Source organism: Bombus pascuorum, chromosome 2 (genome assembly GCF_905332965.1).
Source record: "Bombus pascuorum chromosome 2, iyBomPasc1.1, whole genome shotgun sequence".
Classification (NCBI taxonomy): Eukaryota; Metazoa; Arthropoda; class Insecta; order Hymenoptera; family Apidae; genus Bombus; species Bombus pascuorum.
This window is the reverse complement of record NC_083489.1, coordinates 2,677,328-2,700,305: the sequence shown is the minus strand read 5'-3', so window position 1 is coordinate 2,700,305 and position 22,978 is coordinate 2,677,328. Positions and strand designations below refer to the sequence as shown.

The 22,978-nt window shown below is 33.2% G+C and overlaps 1 protein-coding gene across 1 annotated transcript in view; it reads left to right on the top strand.

Moving 5' to 3' along the window:
- LOC132904734 (titin) overlaps nt 1-22,978 on the top strand; it is a 239,841-nt gene that overhangs the window by 29,243 nt on the left and 187,620 nt on the right. The window contains exons 8-24 of the mRNA XM_060955452.1: nt 7,544-7,666; nt 8,332-8,510; nt 8,924-9,171; nt 9,666-9,922; nt 11,018-11,209; nt 11,534-11,716; nt 12,923-13,531; nt 14,914-15,090; nt 15,381-15,564; nt 15,662-15,789; nt 16,183-16,632; nt 17,071-17,437; nt 17,845-18,290; nt 19,411-19,801; nt 20,533-20,835; nt 20,925-21,091; nt 21,923-22,213. Of these exons, the coding sequence (XP_060811435.1) occupies nt 7,544-7,666; nt 8,332-8,510; nt 8,924-9,171; nt 9,666-9,922; nt 11,018-11,209; nt 11,534-11,716; nt 12,923-13,531; nt 14,914-15,090; nt 15,381-15,564; nt 15,662-15,789; nt 16,183-16,632; nt 17,071-17,437; nt 17,845-18,290; nt 19,411-19,801; nt 20,533-20,835; nt 20,925-21,091; nt 21,923-22,213 (4,695 nt within the window). The remainder of the gene's footprint in view (nt 1-7,543; nt 7,667-8,331; nt 8,511-8,923; nt 9,172-9,665; nt 9,923-11,017; nt 11,210-11,533; nt 11,717-12,922; nt 13,532-14,913; nt 15,091-15,380; nt 15,565-15,661; nt 15,790-16,182; nt 16,633-17,070; nt 17,438-17,844; nt 18,291-19,410; nt 19,802-20,532; nt 20,836-20,924; nt 21,092-21,922; nt 22,214-22,978) is intronic.

Sequence of the window (22,978 nt, the reverse complement as noted above, 5' to 3'; positions counted from 1 at the left end):
TGTTATTAATTTGAAGTTAACGCTGGTACGAATATGGTAATGAATAATTTCATTTTCTTTACTTTGATAAATGTTTGATGGCGTTTGAGGACGTGACAGGATTCTAAGCTGATTCCAAACTTTTATCGAAATTCCTGCGTTCTATGGAATTTCTAGTAATTGAATAGCAAGCTTTCTATATGCAATTCTTTTCTACTACAAATTTTTTTATTTTTATACGCAACTAAGATCGAGGAATTTCTAGTAATTTAATAGGAAGCTTTTTATTTCCAACTCTTTCCTACTATAAATTTTTTCTATACAAAACAAAGATCGAGGATCTTTTTTTATTTTATAATTAGAACAACGTGAACATTGAAATTGTTAATTATTCTTGATTGTTTAATACCTTTTCGCTTTTACTGTTTGTTGTTTATTAGAAATAAGAAAAATGTAAATACGTTTCAGCTTTTACTGATCAAACACAATTTCGCGGAAGTTGATTCAAACAGGATCGATGAAAAATTTATATTATCAACGAAGAAATTGTACAATATGATAGAATTCTTTTTCGTTACGAAATAAAATACAAATTTCTTTCTATTGAAATTATCCCAAAATGGTAGATCATCTGATAAATTCAGATAAATTCTGATAAATCCAGGAGGAAAGTTAACAATATTCTTCGAATAAGAAATTATCTATATGGAATGTGGTTTCATATTTAACGTGATAAAAAGACATATGTAGCCGATGTTGAACTTTCTCGATACAAATTGCAAACTTACATACTTGCACATTAAATATTCCACTTATTACTTTTTGTCCATTCAGAAAGTAGTAACAATGGTAACCGAAAGTTAACGGCGCGTGCGGTTTCAATCTTTGCTTTTTATTATTCTACAATAGGATTCGCAATATTTCTAGCGGTATTGTTGTATCTAATTTCAAGGCGAGAAAGATGAAGTATAATTACGGGCGTGTACCGTAAACGTAATCGAGGTTCTGCTAGTGTCGGTTAATAAGCACAAGAGGCACTATCGTAAATCCTTTTGTATCTGTGTCCTCGACCGCATAACACGTCTTTCGTTGCTCTTCCACTGTTTAAACCTTTCGCATATCGACAGATCTATCCTTTGCTTCTGTTTAAACTCTCTGTTTAACTCTCTGTTCTGTTTAAACTATTCAACATAGTATTTAATTGAAATTAATTATAGATTATTATTGTGTTAAGTTTAATCGTGATCTATCGTGTTATACCAATCGAGGTTGCTATGTATAATTAAAATGGAAATATGGGTATAATCTATAATTAGAGAGAAGTAAGTTTCGTTAACAAAATTTTTTCCCATAAGTTTATACACTTTCGTTTCTATCGACGCAAACGGTGCGTCATAATGCGTTTGAATTATGCAATTGCAAGTAATGCGGTGGTGATGCGATTGTTGTAAATAAATAACTTAGAAAGGCAAAATAGTAATGGACCATATAAACATTACGCCTTAATATAATAAATTTTATTGTAAAAAAAAAGGGGAGTTTTAGAAATCGAGTAGATACGTATGTACTTTCTCATCTGACACGTCTACATTTTAATTAATAATTTCATGCTAATTTAAGCAAATCACGTTATATTTAAATAGGAGAAGGAATTAAGTTTCCCATCGTCTTTGTGCATTAAAAGAAATTGCTAAAATCAGAGTAACTTTTTCCGATTTAATAAATAAAAAGAAAAGATACTGTAACAATCCATATAAATTGTTAATTGATCGTTTGTACCTGAACGATACGAAACATTCAATGGATTTACATAAAAAATATTAAATTTTATTGATACGAAAGTAAAAAATATATTCTTCGGTTAAGAAAAAAAAGAAGGAATCTGCGAACCACGATATTACATAAATCTTCGATCACTAAAAATGCTATTAACAGAAACAATTTCCACTTTGTAAAACGCAATGTGCAAACGTGATGCAACAACGTGGAAACCATACGCATGTAATTGATACAAAGTTCACAAGCCCAGCGAATCGCAACGAAACGAAAAAATGAATATAATCGAGGATGAAAAAAATCGTAAATTTAAAAATCTCTGCGTTTTGAAATTTAATCCCCACGGATGAAGACGATGTAACGCTTGAACTTGAGCAAGAAAAAGATCTGCCGTGGGCGGCGCGGCTAGAATTCTTCTGAGAGAGCGGCGAGCGCGCGTAAACGAAGGATTTAGAGTGACGCGGCGATGATTCGCTACAAATAAACCGCTGGCACAGACAGTGATATGATGTCACCACCGAACGAGTACCAATGTCGTTTGCGCGTAATAAAATTTCGCGCCTAGACTCGTGTAGATCGCTGATACGTACCTACCAGGCTCTATTTGCTGGAATTCTATCGCTTCACCACGAAGAAACACCTGGTTGAAACGTACGTTTTAATCGTTGAACGTAGCACGTGGCTTTAACAAGACGTATTTTACAATTACAACTTCGATAAAATTCAAAATTGTTTATTTCGAAAATATTTGAGAAATAGAGGATTGTTTATGTGATAAAGCAAGAATTGTTTATTTTGAAAATATTCTGGAAATAAACAACTTTCTGTACATTTGTAGAGGCTCAAGTGGCAGTTTTTTATATCTATATACCGGATGGTCTAAAAATCTTCACGATTTTTCAGGCACTTTCGATAGCCGAACAAAAATAAAAGCTTTCTAGCAAATGTTAAGCAACTTTCAACCATCTACACATCGTGGTATTAAGAATTTAAAAACAAGTTTTGCTTCGAAAAAGGGTTAAGGTCTCCTTTATTTTTTAAAATGGAACATTACATGTTTATTTCTTTATACACCATTGGATGCATTTTTAAATTCTGTATAAAAAGCATCGAAATATTTGGATGGAAAATCGATTAATTTAAGAGACGTTTCAACGTTAATCTTGTAAAACTTATGAATCATGAAACTAATGAAAGACAAGGAAAACATAAAAGCAGAAAAATACTATGCCGTCCTTGTTTTTTCGTACGAAGTTTTACATCATCAAAGTTAAAATAACTTTTAAATTAATCATTTTTCCATGTATATATATATTTTTTTAAAATATAGAATACATGTATATATTTTTTATATGCATGTACAATAGTTTTTAAATTGCTTTAGTTTATAGACTACACATTTTTTATTTACGTTTTATTATATTTTTATTCGCATTCTCACCGGACATATTGCGAAAAATGGGATAATAGTAAATATTTATTCAAGTTTGTAATTTCTTCAGGAAGATATGTATTTTGCTTAGGTTAGGTGCTGTGCATGCACATTTGTAAAAGTGTTGCGTATTCTATACGACAGGCAGTTTCCTTTCATATTTTAACATATGTATACATCGATGAACTTTAGTCATAGAGCTATGTAAATAACGTACATATGTAATGTAGGTAATTCTTCCACGCACAACGTTACCTATTTTCAAGTAATTACATCTTTGACTAACATGAACGTGCGACTGTAATTCTTTTCGTTTCGTAACTTCCTTCGCTGATCGTTATTACATTACAGAAGTACATTTAATGGGAAGTTGTAAGTATAAAAATGTATAGAATGCGTATAACGTATATATAAAATATATAAAATACGCGAAGATATTCATTATGACATTTAGTAGATGAAATTAATGTACATGTAGATCATTTAGATTTTATTCCTTCGGTTATGTCAAATATTTTACAATATTCTCAATTATTATGTAATAATATAATATTAGAATTATAAATGTAATTAAAGGAACAGTACAATTTGAAATTATATTTATATGCCTTACATATATTAAATGTAAAATTAGTTTTACTGGAATTTACACGAACTCATTATCTATCGATAACACAAAGACGCAATTTAAATACAACATTAAATAGAACTTTGAAATATAATTTTCGCGAAATTATAATCTTTTATCCGCATAATATTTGCCAATATCGTAACACAGAACGATATTACGATATCAGAAAACGAAGCCCGAAACTGCAGCAGCGTTTCTTTATTTTTAACAATTTCTGTTGAACACGAGTCTCGAAGTTTATTTTTCGTTGTCTATTTTTAATGCACCTATTATTTGTCAATATCACAAACCGACAGCTTCTTTTTTAAAAATCTAAATTTTACATTCAGCTATGAAATGTCATCGTTTATTCTAGCCGGTTTGTCGATGCGTCATCATCGAATTAGAACTGTCTCTATTCGTTGATATATGTTCGACGTGCCGAGAAAGTGTTACGATTACCGATCGTTTGTTCGATCGGTGATCCGTTCGATTTGCACGTCGATCGATCCTACGTAACGCGTTCACGTAAATCTGTGTGATTAATCTCAAGAGAATGATTGTCAGTACTCACGTGGTCTATAATAGCTCATTTTCATAAGATTACGATTCGAAAGACGCACAGAAGTGGCGAAACGTTAGTGGGATGTAATTTACAGATTTGAAATTCGTAATTTCCTATGCTGATTGATTGATCGATTGATTGATAGATGATGTATGACTCCTCTACTAATGACTTATACTACCGGGATTTTTAATTCGCACATTTGTATAGATAGTTTATTGTTGAAATTACATAGAATAGTTTTTAATTGATTTGCACAGATTAAGGAAATTAAAATAAATAGGAAAATGTAAAAAGGTTAGAAATTTCTGATGTATTTCCTATGGAAAATTCATTGGAAATATTATTATCCGAGTAATAGAATATATTTCTTTCAGCAGTAGAATCATTTCATTTTAATATTAAAGAAAAGTTTCAGGATAATACCAAGGAGCTAAAAAAATTTAATTATGAAATTTCTAGAGTTTCATATTGTAAACAAAGAAAAAAGAACCTGGTAGGCTCTTTTGTCATATTTTCACTTGTCAGAACAAAATAGAACGTACCTTCTATTTCCATAAATAGACCCATTTGCATATGGACAGATATATGTTAGAACGAAGAACCTCAGTCATTGAGATAACGAAGTCGTATAATTTCTTTCACAAGACGAGAATTATCGCCCAACTTCTCCCTTTGAATATTTTCAAAAATATCTCGTCCCCCTTATACCAACATTACACACGTGACTTAATGGATTGTATAGTAGCAACTCACACTCGAATATAAAATAATCAGATAATTTTAGAAACGATAAATCAAGTTTATAATGCAATCTACGTTGATGTGTTACCTACGTTTGTTATATTATATTCTAATTCAATATTATTTTACAATTTACCACGTATATTACATTCTAATTCAATAGTTAAAAAGAGAACAAAAGGGAAAGATAAACATTCGGTGCACTTCTTTATACAAAAATGAGAATTTTCATAATCTTGGCATAAGGAAAATGATAGATATAGATGGGTTTAAAACTATCAAACTTAAAAATATCAAAATTAAGACTAAAAAAGCAGAGCAATCTACACGATCAATTTACAATTTTACATAAAAATTTGTTACATTTACAACGATGCGTTTTTCGAGATTTAAATAATTCAAAGTTAGTGTTTACCTTTTACTGTGATTTTTCTGATATGTAAAATAGGCAAAATTTCATAGAAATTTAGATAATCTGCAGATTCTCTTCGTGCATTCTCCATTTTAATTTCCTTCGCAGAGTCGTTAGAAATTCTAACGTTAATTACGCCGTTGCTCGGTCTTTTCATTATCTGTTCGTTCGTTAATTCATCGTTGCGTTTACGTGCATACAAACATCGTTGGCTATTTTCACAATCGCACGAGGAAATTTACGATCCTTGGAGATTCAGCAGAGAAGATCGATTTTACCGTGCATGCTGGCTTGCTCTGGCAGCGAAAAAATTGGGTCGATGGTATTTCAGATTATTGTATAAACAAGCGTGGCCGAAATGGTTTCTCAATGCTCGTTTACGTTTCGTCTCGAAAACGACTTGAAATAGATTCAGAGAACAAAAGGAAGATTCTCTGATCTGTTGATATACGTCACGCTAATTGTTTTACGATTCTCTTCGCACTTTCTCGCAAGTTAATTTAGCGCACAACGTTTACTATTACGCAATGAATTTGTATCTTCATTTTCACTTTAGCTTTCTGTTATATATATATATTTTTTTTTGAGAAAGTATATATTTGTTTTATTTCTATATTAATGAAATTTTGTGAATTGATAGAGAAATCGAAGCGAAAAGATTATAAGTGAAACTAAATATAATTCATTCGAATATACAGTGTCGTATTTCTTTCATCGTCATCACATTTGAATATAAGAGACACATTATATTAATATAATTATTACTATTATTAATATAACAGTACTATTCTTTTATTTCTTCACTAGTTATGTTTAATATATCTCAAACCTTAAGAAAGGCATTACATTGAAATTTTAATATTAATAACGACGTACAATTTCAATTATCTCGTGTGATAGATCATCATCCTACGATATAAGTATATTAACACTAGAATTACCGATAGTTAACACGAAGCTATTTCTAGCAAAACCAGTGAAAATGACTGGCCTCTAAAAAATACATAATAATTTTTATTATTATTAGAATATTTTATATTTATTATTATTATATATTATATTATTTATTAGAATATTTTTATATTTATTACTTTCTTACAGAAGAAATACAGTGTTATGTAGTACATTTTTGGTATTGTTAACCCATCTGGGACCATAATCCCTAAACGAGAGTTGACACATTTATAAAATTGTAGAACCAGACATTTTGGCTGTGATATTTCTACTGTCAGCATCTAGCGCTCTAGCGATCGACCTGGAATTTTCCTGATAACTGATATCATCGTATCGAACGATACGCGGCAAAAATTTAAAAAACGCGTGGGAAGTTGTAGAAAATGAGAAAACTGGTTAATTGAGGTTCGATAAACAGATTACACTTTTACATTGTAACAAATACCATTAATTTTGACTGATATTGGTATAAGTAGCCTTGATACAAAATTATTTTCGGTTCGAATACATAAAAAATAAAATAAAATTCATTATATTATTCTTTTAGTTATCGTTACAAAACTCGTTACATCGTTGCAGGCAAAAATATAACACGAAGTAGGAATTTAAAAATAAAATTGTAAAAGCAGTCAATTTCACCGGTGTGGTGGTTCTAGTGTTAAAAATATGCAAATTGTCATCAACCATTAAAATTATCAAATATAATAGAAACTATATGAACCTGAAACGATCGATCGGAAACAAAAAACATGATCCTCGTAGAGTTTCAACGAGGTCGTTCTACAGCTCAATGAAATCTTGTTCCCATTTTCCGAGTGCATCTAACGACTAGCTCGTTTTCAGGTGATCTCTTGTGAGATTTCCTAAAATGGTAGTGACGACTCGTTTAGTACTACGCGTCTCGAGGTATGATCATTACCTTATACGAACTTTACGACAGTGAATTGCTAACAAATTATTTATTTTTAATTGCCAACATATTATTTATCTGTATATAACGTATGTGTCTTTTATTATTGAAATGGACTATCAAACATAAAATTTTTTTCCTTCTGTTTGTCTTTCATCTAGAGCGGAGAATGGCTGAGATTAAAAGTTCTGGAGGTTCAACCAGAACTAACGAAGCTCGGTGCCACGGTGGAGGAGGCTACCGAGCTTTCGAATGCACACGACGAAGTTTTGCTTCGATTACAGGTAGATAAAATAGATCTGATTAGTAAAAATTCATTTTTTCTTCACTTTGTATATCGATATTTCTCTTATAATTTATTTATCATTGACATTAAATGGTGGCCAAAATTACGAAGATAAGAAAATTACGAAAGCATAGTAAAATAACGAAGAAGAAAAAATTATGAAGAGAAGTTCGATGTATATATTAGGTCGTCCGAAAAGTTTCTTTCGTTTTAAATAAAGAAATAACGGATGCACAAAATTTTCCGTTTTATATTATTTTATCTAATTACGTACGATCTATTTTGTTCTATCAAGATAAAAATCACAACGTTCGACAGATTAGGTTTCACGTTTGTATAAAGATGCATCGTTGTAAAAGACGTGTCTGTAAAAAAAAGACACTTTTCGGACAACCTAATATTTTATCTATTAAAGAAATATTTTATTTGATGTTGCACATTTCGTATTTTTTAAATATTACTGGTATCTTTTTAATTTCTTATTTCTTATTTAAATACTGCGTATTGGAGAAAATTAAAATTATACGACTTTCACGTATATATTGTTTTTTCGTTTCTGAAGTGTACCGTGATGTATCGTATATAGATTCGATTCTATTAAACACTAAACAGATATTTCAGAAAGATCTTAACGAATAAAATATAACGAATTTTTGATAAAAGAGCAAACAGAGCCCGGTAGAGGAATTGCTCCGGCAGGCTGATCAATTGATCTCGAACCAAAGGCCAAGAGCGGAAGTGTACGCCGCGATGGCGGAAACGTTGGGTCAAGCTTGGCGCGACGTGAACGAGCTTTTAGAACGTCGAAAACAGATCCTCGATTCCAACGTGTTGTTTCAATGGTTCGTAAAATTAGCTACTTCAAGAACTTGTTTATGCACGAATAATCAATCTTGTGCAAGTCTGCATATATTTACATAGGAAATCTGGTATAGTCAGCTGGACTTTAAATAAAATAAAAAAAATAGTAGAATATCAGAAGACTTTTTGGGGATCGAAGATCGTCGATATTAATACTTTTGGTGTGATATTGGCAATTAAATTGATTCTAGTCTTTCTATAAATCTTTCGATTTTGTTTAGAAATCTACTCTTCCTATATAAATGTAATTAAATCTAATAGAATGACAATTATTTTGGACAACACATCTTTTTCTAAATCTTCCGATTTTATTGGAAAATAAAATAAAATCTTCCCTTGTTATACGAATGCAATGAGATCTAATAGAATGACAAATATTTTTGACGATCTATAGTCGAGCGGAGGAATGTCGAGAAAGTATGAAAGCTCTTGAGATGGCATGCAACGACACGTTGCTGCCGATCGAGATCGAGGCGGTAAAGAATTTCTTGTCGAAAATCCATGATCTTCGAAAGAACATGCTCGAGGCGTTGATGGGCGCGCTGCAAGAGGGAAAGAGTCTACTGGATCGGCTAAAGGAGATCGCGAACGAAGGCTCCTTGGACTCCAGACCGGATAGAATTAAGCTGGAAGCTGATCACGGTGAGCGGTTATAGTTAATGTTTTCTTTGGAAAAACGGTTAATTATATTCAATGTCACAGTTTTCTTCGCGCACTCCCTTTCGCTTTTAATCGATGACATAACTGCGGTGCGTTCCTTTCGCTCCGTTTCGGTATGCGTGTCCGTGTCCTTGAAACATCGAATCAATTATCTTACAACCACCAAACTTCCTTTTTTAGATAAGGCTCGTTAATATTACGATAATCAATATCTTTGTTTTAAAAGTAAAACAAAATCTAGAAACACTCTGTATTTTTTAAAAATGCTCATCTTTCATTAAATCGAGGTATTTGTCAAATTTTTAATTTTAGACATATCCCTTTTTGAATAATTGGAGTTCCGGTACAGAGACTCGAGTTATAACGTAAAAATATTTTTGAAATTTTTTTGGAAATATCCTGGAAATGTCTTTTTGGTATATGTTACAGGTAGGTATATGTAATAAGAGGAAATCGTTTTGTTTATTCTTTTACAGCGGTGCTGAAAGTCGAGAAATGGTTGGAAGAGCTTCATGACAGGAGACGGCTGATCGAAGCGTCGTTTCGTAGCAGAAAGACACAATTGGAGCAATGCCTGGCTTTAGCTCTGTTAGCGACCGATCTACGTGATCTCGAAGAGATCTTAAACGACAGAATCGCTGCTTTGTCGAGCAGCTGCGATCAGCTGGGAGATTCCGCATCGAGCGCGGAATTGCTCCTGTTCGAACTGAAAAAATTACAAGCTGAGGCTAAGGTACCACATAATTGTTATATCTTAAATCTAATTGTTCTAATTATCTGATCTAAAGTATCTAACTGTTAAACATAGAATACGCTGGATATCTTTTATGTGATTATTTTATCTTATCTTCTTTGTTATATTTATCCTTAATTGTTATATTTATTAGATATATTACCCTAAACGGGATATAGAATTCTTAAACTAGAACTATAATTCTTTTTTTATGATATTGTAAATAAATAAACTTTTCATAGTATTTTTGTTACGATTTCAACTATTATTATATTTATCTATATTATACATTATTTATTAGGTTGTCCGAAAAGTTTCTTCCGTTTTATACGGAAATAGTAGACGCACAATGTTTTTTGTTTTATATTAGTTTATTGAATTATGCACGAATATAATAATAGAAATATAACGAAGTGGATCATATAATTCAACCAAATAATATAAGACAGAAATTGTTGTTCATCTATTATCACCTTATGAAACGAAAGAAACTTTTCGGACAATGTAATAATACATACTGAGTATTGAACTTATTATTATTTTATAATTACTATTTCATGTATAGGAACAATGTCTATGATATTGCAAATGACATTTTAAATTAACATTTTACAGCACACTTTTTAATATTTGTTACATTTTAAATTTAACATTAACATTTTAAATTAACATTTCACAGCATACTTTTTAATATTTGTTACATTTTAAATTTAACATTAACATTTTAAATTAACATTTCACAGCATACTTTTTAATATTTGTTACATTTTAAATTTAACGTTGACATTCTAAATTAACATTTCACAGCATACTTTTTAATATTTGTTACATTTTAAATTTAACACTGACATTCTAAATTAACATTTTACAGCATACTTCTTAATATTTGTTACATTTTAAATTTAACATTAACATTCTAAATTAACATTTCACAGCATATTTTTTAATCTTTTTATCCATGCTGGATAGATATTCGTCACATTTGGAATAGAAATGAGCGGATGTAGTAATAAAACGACGATTCTTAAAGTGCTATTACAGGATACTTAGGTTTAAGTACTTTTATTAAAAAATTGGTTGACATTTTTTATATAGGAATTTCAAGACAGATCGATCAAAATAACGAAGTCAACCGAACGATTAGTGTCATCGGGACACTTTGCCGGTGAACAGGCGACAGAACAAGCTTACGCGATCCTTGGCGCCGCGGCTGATTATGTCAACGATTTGGATCAGTACGAGGCGTTGTTGAATAAAGCGGTGGCCTTCTTCGATTCGGCGAGATCGGTGAGCATTGACCTTTTAAATTTGTCCTATTTGATATTCCCATTATATCCAATTCATTGGCAATAAAATAAAATTAATTACTTATCGTTTCTCATAAAAAATAATCTAAATGTAATAAATTAAAAATAATTTTATTAATTTTATATCATCGATAACTAAATATTCTAACAATAGTAAATACATTGAATATTATACATTATAAAAAGACGGAATCTAAAGATAAAAAAAAATGTAAATTACGAACTTCGAATTTTTAATTGCTCTATTATAAAAATGTCACTGTGGAAAACGCGGGTATCGAAGTTTGTGATTCTTATTTCGAAGGCAATTACAAAGTTAGATCAGTTGGAAATTCAGCTGGTGACGACGGAGCATCCCCCATATTCGACGAAATTAGCTCGTTTCCATGCTCAGACCGTCGCCACCATCGAAGACGTCACTGCGAAACCTTTGACGGAAGGATACGCCCTTCTAGATGTCACAGGAAGAGGAGCGCCAGGAGCTGAGGTTAGATTCAGAGATTAATCGCGACAACTTAATGTGGTAGACCGGTTGGCACGCATAGTCAATGAAATCGTTCGATTCAATGAATGATTTCTAGCATTCACCTTCGTATCATCGAGAGCTCCATTCTCTATGGAATTGAAATCAAATGTACTTACAATTTACTGGAGTAATTACAATTTTTGCAAACTTACATTTTTGCTCACGAGAAGGAGAACCTCGAGATATCGAGAATCATAAATACGTTCTTAGACAAGCACGACGAGCTGAGAAATTTTAACAAACAACAAGTTTCTCCGCGAAAATTATGGTCAGGATATTATTATTTCAAATGTTTAGAATTTTCAGAAGTTTTATTTAAAATCTTCGCTGTAACTCTTAGAATATATCTTCCGGGAATTTGAAATAAAAGTATGTTAATATAAAAGTAATTATAATTTTCGAGAATATAAATTTTAAGTCCGCTTTAATTTAAATACCTTTGAAATTGTTACATATTTTCCTAACTACTAAGTTTCAGTAGCTTAAGGAGCGAGATACTAAGAGTATCTTCTTTTTCCTGCCCATAAACATACTAGAAATATATATAATTTTCGAGAACTGTGAACTTGAAGTTTTACTTTCATTTAAATAATATCGAAATTATTACACGTTTCTCCGATCAGCGGATTTCCTCGGGAAGTAAAACTTCGAGAGCAGTTTTTCCTATTCCAGCTATGAAATCGAAAAGATATTAACAAAAGTGCTTCCAGTTTTCGAGAAATTTCATAAATTTCAATTTTACCTGAATTTAAATCGAATAACGAAATAATTACATATTCTTCTAATTACAGAGTTTCAATTCCTCAGGGAGTGAAACTCCATTCGACTCCTAAAGATTTTGTAACTCTGCGATGAAAATAATATTAATAGATCGATATAAATTTTAGTTTCACTTTAATTTCAATATAATATCAAGACAATTATTAGGTTGTCCGAAAAGTTTCTTTCCTTTTATGAGGAAATAATAGACACAACTTTTTTGTTTTATATTATTTTGTCGAATTACGTACGATCCATTTTCTTCTGTTGAGATAAACATTTCACGGACTTGGTTTCACGTTTGCACTGTTGTAAAAAACACGTTTGAGAAGGAAAGATACTTTTCGGACAACCTGATACATGGCTTGTTAATTAGTCGAGTTTCAAGCTTCTTTTCCAATTCCTCAGGGTGTGAAACGAGTGGTGGGGGAACTGGAAAATCGGAAGATCCGTTTGATGGAACGGTGCACAGCTCACGAGAAGGAGAACCTCGAGATATCGAGGATCATAAATACGTTCTTAGACAAGCACGACGAACTGAGAAAGTGGTTAATGAGCATACCCGAAGCGTTTCTTCAGGGTCACCAAGACATGGGCAGCGACGTCCCAATGGCGGAGGATTTCTGTCGACTGCATCGTCAGCTGTTGAACGATCTCGAACGAAGGACCGACGATGTGGAGCATTTAGAGTTCGAAATTTTACCAATTCGAGAACGATTGGAAGAAACGCAGAAATTAGAACTACAGTCGAAAGTGGAGGAGTTAAGAAATTCTTGGTCAAAGACGAAAGAGCTGGTAGCGAGTAGAATCGACCTGGGATCGCTTTATTTGCAATTCCATATGGCGGTTGAGGAACTAACGAGGGAAATTGAGTCGATCGAGAGTGAATTGAAGAGACAAACCGATGTTTTGGACGAGAGGAAGATCGAACAGCTTGGAAGACGTTGGAAAGATCTTCAGCCGCTTTATGTGAACCTCACTAACACTGGCAAAGCGTTTCTGGACGCTGCTATTAAGGTATGACATTAATTTCCTATTATTACATTTATACAGGCTGCTAATATTTAATAGAATCACGGGAATAATCAAAATCGTGAATTCGTGACTTTTCATTAAAATTTTACAAACTTACAACCGTGTACTTCTAGAGATTTGAACGATTTCTTGCAAGGTATATGGATAGAAGCTAATTTTTCTTTTAGTGTACACTATATATATATATATATATATATCATAAAAGATATAACTTAGAAAAAACGAAGCTGACACCCCGCTGGGGGTAGCCACCCACGTGCTATATTTATTTTTATTTTATTTTTTTTTCACCAATAAGATATAACACTTTACCAAATGTCCTTCAGGACAAATTATAAAAAAACCAAAATAAAATAAAAAAAAAAAACTATATATATGTCGAGTTCTCATTGGGGTTAGAGGCGTGTAACGAATCTTCATTTGGATTAGCCATTGTTGTTATACAATATGGATGATATTTACTGGTATAAATATGATTAGTGGCGATTAGGTTCTAATCTTAGGTTCAATAAGGAATCCACGGTCAACGGGATAGCAAATGCGTTTTCTTCCAAAGTCCAAGTCGAACTGAGCTTACTGGTCCATAATTCGAGTGTAACTCAACTTACTTGTCCACAGTACAAGTAGAACTCGACCGACTCTCTCAGTCCAAGTGGAACTGCACTTATATACTCTTCTCTGTACCTTTCGGGACAACTATATTTTTAAGGAGAGCTATGTAACTACTCCATACGTCTGTTAAATAAGAACGTCCATCCCGTGACTGTGGCTACATTTAACGACCAGTTGTGTCACTTCGAGCCCAGGCCTACTATCATAAATCTCGGGCACACATAATCGGATTAAATCATAAACTGTTGAAGTGGTCACCGCTTCTAAGAAAACTCTACATATGGTTTTTTTAGTTTTCTCAAGCACTGAAGCCATCGACAGCGTATAGACAAAAGACTGAGACGAAGGCAGACCATAGACAGTAGACAGGTGACGATGGCTTCAGGGCTTTCAGTCATAGAGTAACGCTGCTAACGTGCGAATCGGGACCAGCTCGAATTATATTCCTACTTGTACTTACACTTCTGTATTAAAATATATTTTCTACTTTACAATTTATCCACGCGTTCCTCTGTTCATACATCTAATAAACAATTACTTCTAAGTTTTATTATTTAAGTACAGCTATGATAAAAGTCTAGACTAAAGTATTGGGGGTCTTCCCAAAAATTCCAAAAGAAAGGCCCCGATGTCCTTTCATCGAATACTAACGTTGAATGATCGAGTAGATACAATTCTATGCGCTTCAAATTTTCTTTTGTTTCTTTTTTCACGATTCAGGACATTTGTAAAAAGTAATATGTATCTTTCAGATCGATGACCCTTATCTAGATGTACCGAGAGCCTGCATATGCGTGCAGACTCTCTTAGAGAGATTTGCTAACAGACAGATGACTATAACAGAATCGTGGGAGAAATGGAGGACGACGATCGAGATTTTGAGGAAGAAGCGAGTGGAGCATCAACGAAGAATCGAAGAGAGCACAAGAGTAAGTAGCTAACCACGCCATATTTCACATATCATAAAAGATATAACTTAGAAAAGACGAAGCTGGTACCCTGCTGGGGGTAGCCACCCACATGCTATATTTATTTTTATTTTATTTTTTTTTTTCTTCACCAATAAGATATAACACTTTACCAAATGTCCATAAGAACAAATTGTAAAAAACCAAAATAAAATAAAAAAAAAATATTTCACATATTTCTTTTATCACGATACGAAATCTATATCTCTATAGTTTCATATTAAACGACTATTGAATGTTTATACTTGTAGACGATGGAATGGGTTTCCAAATTCAGCGAACAATTATATCCAGTGATAACATCTCAATCTCCTAAAACAGCAAGCATTCTTCAAGACTTAAGTGGATCCAAACATCGTATTCTTCCCGAGTTGAATAAAGCTGTCAACGAATTGGATGCTAGAATCAATGGAATTAATACTCTAGCTCAGAAAGGTAATTTTAAACTAATAACCATTTTTGTAAGATATATAGAAATATAATAATTTAGAAGACAATGGAAGGTAAATGTGTAATAAATATTCTGAATCAGGCGAAGTAGAGATCGACGACGAGATCCTGAAGAGACTTCGTCAGATGCACGAGAATCTTCACGCCACTGCCAGAGATTACGAAACTCTTCTGGAGTCATTGATTTCCATCTTCCAGAATATCGATGAGGTAAAGTATCAATAATATTGGATTGGCAACTAAGTGATTGCGGATTTTGTCAATACCATCTAATGACAAAATCCGCAATCACTTAGTTGCCAACCCAATATTTTACGCAGGAGTCAACATTCTGTTGAATATTTGAATATAGCTGTATCATAATATAAAATATTGTAGTTTAACATAATTACATTTTCATTTTCATTTACATTTACATTTAACATAATTACACGTTACATTTTCAAAAGTCAGAATAGCAGCATATCTTGATAAAACAGCAAAATAACGAACAGTTAATTGTTATTCTGTGGAACACCGCAGAATTACGTGGCTCGACTCACATATATCCAGTGATCTTCTCAAAATTTTAATTTCACGATTAATTTTCTAATCCTGTTCAAGGTCGAGCATAAGATCGAACAGTTAAGGGCTCATGCACAACGTATAGCGTCCTTGAAAAAATTGTCCGAAGTGGAAGCACTGTTCAACGAGCTCGACGCGATGAAATGGACAATTTCTGACAGACAAAATCAGATTAGATCGAAGGCTCAAGACGTAATCGCTAGAATTAAGCAACAGGAACCGCCCGAGGCTGGTGTTCAGGACATTGAGAAATTGAAGCGTGCTATAGATTCGTTGTCGACAAACCTTGAACTATTTTGGTCTCAGACGATTACTAAAATTGAAGAATATCGACGAACGTGTACTTTCTCCGAGGATTTGGAGAGAATTGAAACAGAATTACAGGACTTGAATGAACATTTGAAGAAAGTTGACGCGAAGATTGGTGAGAACCTTCAGACAGCTAAAGCTACTGCTACCTCGTTCGTACAATTCGAAAAGACTGTCACGGTAAGAACAAAAAATTTTTAGATAAACGATAAAAAAATATGTTTATTCGTATCGCTTATTTTATATTGTTAATTATAATAAATTTATAATTTTATTCTACGATTCAACCTATTAAAATAAATACTAACAGCGTTACAAATTTTATCGAATGCTTGACATAGGAAATATTTAAGTAAGTAAACAATAATTCAGAATATTGTTTAACATTGATCTTGAAAATTTTATGATAAATAGGATATAGTAAATAATATAGTACTTGTGTTAAACTGGAATTATTATAAATAACAGGAAATTTTTCAAGGAAAAATAATATTTAGAAGTAACATTGGGAAATTTCAATGGACGGAAATAATAGTTTTGCAGAAATTACTTACGTTTTAAATATATTTCTCTCGTTATTAAAATGCTGAAATTGTGTATTGCGTTTCTGGTTCGTAGATTTTGGAAGAAAGAATCGAGACGTTCGTGAAGACGACCGAAGAATCGATTAATACTTTAACGCCTCAAACCGTCAACGATATTTCTTTCTTGCGCGAGAGATGGAGAAACTTGAAGAGGAAAATCGAAGAAACAAAGAAGCGAATGAATTTGAGCATAGAGTATTTCACGCTCTTGGAGGAAGCCAAAGAATGGAATAGAGAGGGTAGCAAATTGTTGGTTGTGATAGCGAGGAAAGCAACCGCGGTGAAGACTCCGAAAGACGCCATGGATTTGCTTCAAGAAATAGATCGTTACTTGAAACCAGGCGAAGAAATTCAAGAAAGGAGAATCGAGAAGCTGAAGGAACTGTCGACAATAGTGTTCGGTAAGTGAACGAAATAAATTCGAAATGTAACATATAAAATTTAAGACAGAAACGATAAATAACACAAATTATTAAATAGGAATTATTTGTAAGAAAAATTGTGTTCAATGTACAAAAGCGCGTTCTTCGAAAGTTCGTTTTTTAAATTTCTGTATAAAATACAAAATATTTAATGGGAAATACAAGTAGCTAAATAGACGTAGCTACCACCAAACAGACGTAATAAAATAGAAAATTTATATGGATCTGTACAAAATATTTTGTTATTGCAAATAATTCTGACACGATTTTGAAATTCGTATGTGTTACATAACGGGACATAGTTTCTTTTCGTTTCAGTGTTTTATTTTGTTTATCTAACATTATACCAAAATAGTAAAATTGCTATCTTTTGTGCTGTTACGTAGGTACAGACAGATTACCACAATTCAACGAAGTGATCGTGGAAAATCGTCAAATGTTAGACTCCTTCGCCGTCGTCTCGTCCGAATTCCGAACGTTGGCTCAAAATTTGAAAAACGCGGAAGATCTGCAAGAGAAATTAAGGATCGAGAAGCAGGAAGCAGACAGAAGGTTACAAGCCGCGAAAGTGGAAATGGCTGCCGCAGAAGCAGCCAGAGAGGAAGCGGAGAAGGCGAGGAGAATCGCGGAAAAATTAGCAGCCGAGACATTGGAGAAAGCAACGATAGAAGCAAAGAAACTGAAAGAGGAAAAGACGTTTGAAAAAGTTTCTGCTCCTCCGTCGTTTTCGGTGTCGGCGCAAACCGAGAAGATCGATAGCACGGACAAAAGTTTCGTCAAAGAAATGGTCACTTCCGCAACTATCACTAAAGAAATACATATTTTGCAAAAGGTACAACATATATTCTCGTTCTACGTCTTTTCCTATATTTTGCATCTTTCTTTTTTCGTATTCGTTAATGGTATAATTTCAATTATCGATACGACCTTTAAAATGCATAAGTGAATGTTTTTCTAAGAAAACTAGAAGGAAAATAGGATGCATTCTCGATTTGTTACGTGATATACAAGATGCATGAGTCACGTAATACAGATGAATCGCATTTCCATTTCGGTTGAAGATGAAATAACTGCGATAACAATGAGCTAAGAGTATTTTTATTTTCTATTCTTGTTGATGTTATTCCATGTGAATTGCTAAAAATATTTTCCTCGGTAAAATTAGACCAATGCTAGGGATACGTATGAAACATTTTTAAAAATATTAAAGAAATACATTTACAATTGAATATTGTATATTAAAATCGATTATAATATCTGGTATAAATCTGATAAATATATCTGAATGTTAAAAGATAACAACTTGGTATGAAATATATTTATATATAATTAATTTAAAACGTTATCACATATATATGAGTCTGATCGTCTTTGGAAAACTATAGTTGCCTTATACCAGATGATGTTTGTTTATGGGAATGTATTACAAAAGTTAACAAGTGATATCGATGATCGAGTGATCTAGATGTCGACGACGATGAATTTAGGTTTGATAACGAATACACGGTCAACGGGATGACGATTGCGATTAGGAACTTGACGTACGTGTTCATTGGGCTAGTCGAACTTATCGGATTGAACCTCGGTCCAAATGGAACTGCCCTTATATACTCCTCTCTGTGTTTCTCGGGTCAATCCCTGTTTTTAAGGAGAGTTATTTAATTCTTTATACCTCTGTTAGGTACACGTCCCTCCCGTGACCGTGGCTACGTTCAGTGAATCTCGGATAATCATAATTGACTTAACTCATAAACAGCTATTTCTCGGTTTTATTGTTTAAGTACTGCTATAATAAAAAGTCTGGACTAAAGTATTGGGGACTTTCCCAAACAACTTTGCCAAACAAAGGCTCCTTTCATCTCCGACATATATTATATTCATTCTTTTAATATAGTTATCACTCACACTTTTAACGCTTTATATGTATATGCTGTTTTCCTTTTTAATTTTAGACGGAAATTGAGAAAACGTCTCAACGCGAACCAAGTCCACAGAAGAACGTTGTCAGCGAGGAAATACGCGAGAAATCAGTAGAAAGACTGCTCAAAGAGAACGTTCCTCCATTGGCTCCAGAATTTACCGTTCCTCTACATGATGCCACCGTACAAGAAGGAGAAAAATTCACTTTCCAGTGCAACCTCGTTGGTCAACCAACACCGGAAGTGGTTTGGTACAAGGATGGAATCTCGATTTTGAATAACCCTGATTATTTGACAACCTATGTTCAAGGTATTTGCACTTTGACGATCGAAGAAACCTTCGCCGAAGATTCTGCAAAATACACTTGCAGAGCTTTTAATATCGCCGGGTCAGCGGAAACGTCTGCAACGTTGACTGTTAAAGGTAATTTTGTAATATATTTAAAAGAATTTTAATAAATTAACCCCTTGGTCTACGCGCTATCTCCCGATCGCGCGAGCCATAGTAAGCAAGAAGTTCGATCGCGCGCCGTATACTTCTTATGGCATGTATATTTAGGGCCTACAAAAAAAATTGCGAAATAATAAACAACGTTTGAGGACAAATAGTGTTTTTAAGACGTCTAGGGTGTAATCGTGATCGATTGATCAGATAACAAAAACAATTTATTATTTCAAAGTGGATAACGAATCACTAGTAATTTGTAAATTACCACGGGTTAGACTCGTGGGTTCCGTTTATGGCACAAATCCCTTACCATGAGTCTCGCTCGTGGTTGTAGGCCAAGGGATTAATAAATATGGGAAACAAGAGAAAAGCAAATAGTTGGACTATTATTATTTCTAAGATTTATATAATAATTTCCGAATATATAATATTGTCAATTACTTATTTATGGTAATATTCCAAATTTAATTTAATTCTAATTAAAATCACTATTTCAATAATATTAAGGTTATTATTTATCAATTACAAAGATATAGAAATAGAATTGAAAATTTGGCATGAACCTTCAAGGGGTTAATTTAATTTTAATATAATTAATCTTTTAATTTCTAGATTTTAATATTTTATGCGATTGGCTAATTGAATATCTTACAATATGGGAATTTAGTAAAGCTTTTACGAATGTAACTATATCGTCGAATTTTTAGAAACAGCACCGGAAGAGCAACCGAGTCCACCGGTTTTCGTGAAAGAATTAGTGGCATCCGTGGCTGTGGAAGGATCTTCTCATCGGATGGAGTGCATCGTCGAAGGTAATCCTCTGCCAACTGTACAATGGTTCAAGAACGACGTGAACATCGATAATTCTCCCGATTACATCATCACTTACAATAACGGTGAGGCTGTTTTAAAATTCGAAGAAGTCTTCTTAGAGGATAAGGCTACTTATACTTGCAAAGCCGCAAATCGATTGGGTCAAGCCTCCACTTCCGCTTTTCTCGATATACAACGTAAGAAAATTAATAATTTCTTAATTTATTTAAAAAAAAAAAATGTAATTGCGATCGAAAGATTGATCTCATGCATCGTGCATTTTTAGCTGTGGAATTTACTTCGGAAAAACCATATTTTGTTACTCCGTTATCAAATGCCATGGGAAGAGCAGGTCAAAGGGTGAAGCTCGAATGCGAAGCAAAAGGAAATCCAACGCCTACTTTGACTTGGTACCACGATGGAAGACCGGTCGAAGAAACCATGAATTTAAAGGTAAATTTTTATATTTATTTAAAAGGCGCTAGTGTTTTATACTTAATGTGAAAATTATTCTAAATATAGTAAATATATACAAGAAGAAAGTTGAAAACGGATATGAAAAGCTAGAAAATAAAATATCGTATAGGATATATAATCTTTTTATCGAAAAAATTCGAGTTTCTAGAAAATTTTAATTAAATTACAAGTTTCTGGTAAGATACGTTTTTCAAAAGTAGCATAAAATTGTAAATATAGCTAAAGGCTTTCCTTCCACATTTTTAATGTACATTACTGTTCAAAAGTTTGGAATACTGTATATAATTGAAGCCAAGAATTGTTTCTAAGAAATTAGAATTATGTTTCTTTTTCTTTCTTTTAAAGAAAATTGTTTGTGAAACGTAAGATATCTTCTGTGAAATAAAAACAATTATCTACCATTCGATTCTATAATATCAATTACGAATTAACAGCAAAATTAGCAGATTAATTAATACACAGATGGAAATGCGACTAAGCAATGTATCTTTCTCTATAGTTGCTCCCTCGAAAGCACAATTAATTTTCACGCGTCTGAACCTACCAAAATTAAACGTATCGAAATACGATGGGTTTTCCCATAAGAAGCAACGCAATGCTATTGGATGCAACAACATAATTTTTAAGCAAAACATCGTTTCCTCGTCTTCTCTCTCTTCCACGGTCTCCCATTCGAGGCGAGGCGACCGTGTCGCGATATTTTTAGCCGCATGTGCACGCGCCGAATTCGAAATAAAGCAATGTAGCAGCCGGTGAAAACGAAGAATTGAAATCAAATGTTCAGGGTGTCGGGATTCGCCGTTTCAGATACAAACGGACGCCGGGCGAACCAGCCTGATCATCTCGGAGGCGTTTGCAAAGGATGCCGGATGTTACACGGTCGCCGCTAAGAACAACGCCGGTGAGGCCACGGTGTCTTGCAACGTTTCGGTGAAAGGACGACTTCCTCACGAAACCAGCGATTCTGACTTCGCTTGCAGCGATATGGAGCCCGTGGTCCCCAAGATTCAGATGCCATTGAAGGATCTGAAGGTTCAGGAGGGCTTGTCCGTTCGACTAGACTGCGTGATCGTTGGCCAACCTGAACCGGAAGTGAGTGTTTTGTGAGATCAGAGAAATACTCGCGAGGTAACACGAGTTTCGTCGATGTTGATTTAGGGTAGTCTCGATAATTGGTATATTCCAAGTTGTTTCAGATTTGAAACTTTCGCGATGATGTAACGATATTCGCGATTCTTCGGCTTGCAAATCGTATTATTAGTAGGTTGAGTTTCGTTCCGGGCAGACGTGAAAAAGAAGCGAACGGGAATATTCGGAATAAGATGCGACGTAATAATTCGGTACACGATCGAAGGCAGAAGAATCGCAACTGTGGCAGTCCATGGTATTCTTTTTACGAAATTGAGAAGAAATGATAGATTAGATCGTTTGGAAGATTTATAAATTAAATTCAATTATAAATTTTCTTAGACGTAATAATGTCTTTATTTAGGAACCTATTTTTTGCGTGTAGTTTCATTTTTCTTTTTTTTTTCTAATGTATATTAAAAATATTATATTTACATTTACAAGAACCAAAATTAATCCGTTACAGAAATTAATTCGTCCTTGTTAACTTTTAGTTTTGCGAGGATAAAAATTTTCACTCGAGGGAAGACCCAGTTAACAGATTAGAAGTAACATAGACTTTTAAGTAATATATGGACCGTTTCTTTCTATGAATTTTTATTATTTATTATATGAGTAAATTCATAGTGGCTGGCTCGAAAAGTCTTCTTAACGATTAATTCTTTTAAGGCAGGCAGGCTTCTGTTTTTAATTATAAAATAATTCAAAAGTATGTAGCGTGTAATTATAAAAGAA